The sequence below is a fragment of the Nestor notabilis genome, unplaced genomic scaffold (genome assembly GCF_000696875.1).
Source record: "Nestor notabilis isolate BGI_N333 unplaced genomic scaffold, ASM69687v1 scaffold26552, whole genome shotgun sequence".
Taxonomy (NCBI): Eukaryota; Metazoa; Chordata; class Aves; order Psittaciformes; family Psittacidae; genus Nestor; species Nestor notabilis.
In genome coordinates, this window is record NW_009920075.1 from 6742 (window position 1) to 11306 (window position 4565).

General features: G+C 38.1%; 1 protein-coding gene across 1 annotated transcript in view; it reads left to right on the forward strand.

Annotated features, from left to right (window-relative positions):
• LOC104402614 (nuclear pore complex protein Nup93-like) overlaps positions 1–286 on the forward strand; it is a gene marked incomplete at its 3' end in the record, with an annotated part of 848 nt that extends 562 nt beyond the window's left edge. The window contains exon 2 of the mRNA XM_010010528.1: positions 169–286. Coding sequence (XP_010008830.1) covers positions 169–286 — 118 coding nt within the window. The remainder of the gene's footprint in view (positions 1–168) is intronic.
• Positions 287–4565: the final 4279 nt, after the last annotated feature.

The window sequence follows — 4565 nt, forward strand, 5'->3', positions numbered from 1 at the left end:
TAGGGCTGTTCAAAGTTTGGGTTTGTTGTGCTGGTTTTATAACACAGCTGGGAGTGCTGTCTGTGGTCAGCATGGCTAGCTGCTGACCTAAATATTGGCAATGAATTTGGGTTTAGAGTTCTGTCTGTTCAATGCTAATTTCATACCTGTACAATTTCTTCCTTATAGATCTGTGCTTCTTGGGTCTAGAGGCCTCGATATATCTCACATTTCTCAGCGTCTAGAGAGTCTAAGTGCAGTCACTACATTTGAGCCTCTTGAGCCTGTGAAGGACACTGACATCCAGGTAGGGGCATTTCTGAGTTACTCTGCCCTTGTAACTGTTGGTTCTGTGTTGTGGTTCAAAGCTCTTTGAAGGCACTTGTGAAAATAGTCATGCTCTGTGTTTAATTCACTGGCTAGAGGGAGTACAGGAGAGATGTTCTGCTTTCCATGATGGAAGCTTTTTGTTAGCCATCAGAAGCAGCATTTAAGTACCATATTGGCAGACATACTTGCTGCAGTCAAGAGGAACTAGGTATGTACTATCTGCCTTTGTGGACCTGTCTGTTGGTTTTGCAAGCCTGAACTGCACATGCATAGCTCTCCCTTATAGTTTTCAGACCTTTTTATGTCTGATTGTAAGAACACATGTAGAACCACTTGTCAGTTTGGAGGTGTTGGAATGGAGGCATTTAAGCCAAAATACTTAAGGAGGTGAGTGTAGCTTTTTCTTTCAGTCTATCTCAGATGTCACAATCTTGTCTTTGTGGTAGACTGACTTTGCCATGTTTCTTTTGCTTTGCAACTTTGTGTATGCTTTACCAGTGTGATTTAATCTTGTAAACTTTTATGTAGCTCATCTCCCCAGATGTCTTAGAAATTAATATGAGCCATTGATTTTTGCTTTATGATAGTTGCCTGCCCTTGTAGGATATCTTAATGATGAAGAGATCTCTGTGGTATTCATTACTCAGTTAAGAGCTGGTTATGAAATTGATGTGGGTTGCATTGAAGATAGCAGTCTGAATTACTGGTTACTCATTTTGAAACTTATATTGTCTTTCCTTACTGGCAGCTGGCTAAGTTAGGAGGGTCAAAAGAGTTGTAAGCTCTTCTTTTTTTAGTGGAAGTATAGAATGCCCTAAACTACTCAACTTCAGAAGGGACTGGGGATGAAAGAGTTTGAAGATACCCCATTTTTACCTAACGGTATGTTTTATTTAAGTTTTTGGTGCCATCCATTTTGGGTGGACAGGCAATTGGTCTAGTCTCATCCTAGTGTTAGGAGCCCTGTGGTCTCCTGTCTTCATGTAGATCTACTTAATCCCCTGGTCTCTAAGGCCCATAGCCTTTCCAGTAGGCTACATATGTGCCCTGGGACGCATGGCTAGGACATGCTTTCTTCCAGCACAAGCAATAATCCTTTGTGTTGGGGCTGCCTTCAGCACTCTTAGGCTGGGAACATAGAGGGGTGACTCTGTGTGAGGACTGATTACTCAGAGCAGCTAAAGGGCTTCCTGAAGATGGGATTTCTTCTTGTGCCTTCACCTTCTGGCAGTTCCTAATGTGTCTGTCTATCTTCTCACTCTCCCCAGGTGATTTCCCCCTCTCTTTCACCAAAAATTGGTGCACTCTGGAGACTTTGAGAGCTCTAAACCAGTGGCATTGTTCACTTTGTCTTTCTTATTTTATTCCTTTGTTCCAGTTTCTGATGTTGTACTTCTAACTGATGATGCTAAACTTCCTTTTTTTTTTTTTTTTTGTTTATTTTTTTTTCTTTCTTTAGACTTACTGCTGCCAATTCTTTGTCTGTGGTGTTTTTCCTTTCTGCTTTAAGAGCAACCATATTGTAGGTTTTAAAACCCAGAAGCAATGGAGCTCTTGACTCTCTGGATCTGTGACTTGTGGCCTATGAGAAAATGAATAGGGCTGTCTAATACTCATATTTTATTTTATTTTACTGGTTACCTAAGAAAGCCTTTACATTTTGCTTCTGTCTTATTTATACCAGATCCCAAGACCTTTTCAATATGGTGATTCTGGTATATTTGGTGATCTTCCCAGTATATTTTCTCATCCCCAGTATGTTTTTTATGACCCAGTATTATTTTTCATTAGAATGCATTTACTTCTTCAGGAAAAGGAAGTGTTTAAGTTGACATTATGGACTAAGCTTGCTATAAACTATTAAAATTATTTAAATAAGCATATTTTTTAAGCAAGTAAGTGACAGATAAGATTTCTTAATTGGAAAAGCTTGGAGGATGTGGGAGGAGTTTTTTGGGTTTTTTTTTGTTTTTTTTTGGTTTTTTTTTTTTTTATTTATCTTATCACCTGAAATAAAGAGATTTTCAGCTATGCTTAAGTAAATTTGGTATCTGAGACCCACTGATTTCAACTCCAGGTGATTTCTGTGGGAACTGGGTACTTACCTTGCATAGGCATGCTGGAAAGTTTCTTAAATATTGGTCTGTTTGCATACTTTAAGGGCTGAAATGGCTCTGGGTCTAGCCATCATTTTCAATCTTTTTACTACTAAAGTTAATGATTTCTTTGGTCTGACAGAGACAATTTGAAGTGCAAACATTTTGAAATACAAGCTGGGTAATTTTTGCTTTATATAAGGCATTTTAATTGACTGGACATTTTAGTATGTTCTGTTTCTCATAGGACTCTAGTCCATCCAAGGAGCTTGACATGAAGCCCGTGTAAGAAGATAAATAAGACATTTCTCATTCTTTTCAAGCTTAATAAAAATGTTTAAGATTCTGAATGAAGTCTGTGCTTTTAAAAGCAAGTTAATATTATAAATATGGATATAATTGTATTCTGTTTAGGAAAGCTTCAGATCTAACATAAAACAGTGGTTAATAGCAAAGCAATGTGTTTAAATGGCCAAATCAGCTTATGAGATTCATCCCTTCCTTTAGGAAAACAGCTGAAAAGTGCAAACAAAAACCAGGATTAACATCAGTCATTTAAATCAAAGTTCCCTGCTTGCTCTTTTGAATCATGATTGACACTGGTGATTTAATCAGTGATCACTTTAACTGCTCATGTGTGAGGCCTAATACATGAGTGCTTTGAATAAAACTTCTTTGCAGGCCACATGTGGAAAATCTTCACAGTAAATTAGCTAAAACTGATTTGCAGTGGGAAGCATGGCAGGGTGCTCTGTTTTAGATCAAGAGTCGTTTTAAATGTTTTGTCCCTGTTTGTTCTGCAGTTAATAGGTGAAGGGCTTTTGGTGCTGTTTTGCAGAACTTCATCCTTTGCTCTGTCTGAGGATATCTGCAGTCACATCTCAAGCTGTCTAGCTGATGTCAGTAATGGTCTTTTCGCTGCAAGTAACTTTTATGCAGTCATCAACCACAGGATCTTGTCCTTTCTGAGTGATTTTTGTTAAGTTTTTGTTCTGAATTATGTAAGAGGACCTTTGTGCTATACACTGCTGATTGTCCTATAATTAGCCTTGTTAACCAAGTAGGTTTTAAATGATTTGATGCTTTAGATGAAGATATGCTACAAAAGCTTCTTCCTTTGTTACTTTTTCTTATACCTTCTGATGATAGTTGGGATGTGTTTTCTTTCTTCCTAGCTAGTTTAGTTTCATTTGGTTTCTTTAGGCTTGTGTTTATTTCTGGCTAGAGGTAGCTATCCATTTAAACTGTGCAGAATTCTTTATTGTTTCAGGAATTCATGATTCCTCTGCTGTTACTCAGTATTTACACAGACATACTGGCAGGCTCTAATTCTGTGGATTGAGAAGGGCTGTTCTGCATCAAGCCTGCAGACTGCACTTTCCAACATTACCATTACTCATTTTCTTTAACCAATGAAAACTTATTCTCAAATACTTAATGAACTTCGTTCACAGTTTACTATCACTGGTAAACTAGGCTCAGCTGTCCTTTCTCATACCATCTTCTCCTGATGCTCAGTGCACATACTTAAATCCTGTCTGAAACATAGTTATTTGTACATTAGTTAACACTTCAATTATTCTTGTATGTGTGGTGTTCCTCAGCTTCAGTTTGACCAGGCAGTGTTACCAGTTCATAAATACTTTACAGTCAGAGGCACAGATGTAATGCTTGGCCTTTCACTGTTGCAGTTATGTGAAGGTTACAAATACGATTAGATCTTTATTGTATGAATTTTAGGTTTCTGCTGACTTTTAAATTTTCAAAGCTTTCACAGCATGAAAATACTCCCTAGACTTCCTGCCATGTGCTGACAAAACTCCTTTGCATCCAGTGATTTCTTTGGACAGTTTGCTTGAGCTTCTTCAGCTTTCTTACCTAAAGTATTTACTTATTGTCTCTCTTCCTTCTTACGCTGCAGTTTATTCAGGCAGCCTGTATGATAGAGTCTGATCTTTCAAATGACGGCAGTAAGCACTACAGAAGTAGAACTCCAGGAAATGTCCTGTTTCTTGTAGACTAAAACAAAGCAAGAAAAACCAGAGGGAGCATCCTTGGGCACGAAGTCGCAGAATACTGATGTGAGTTTCAGAAAGCGTTAAGAGAATCTAGGAATTCACCTTAATAGAAGCCTCAGCTTGGGTTAACAAGCAATAGGGA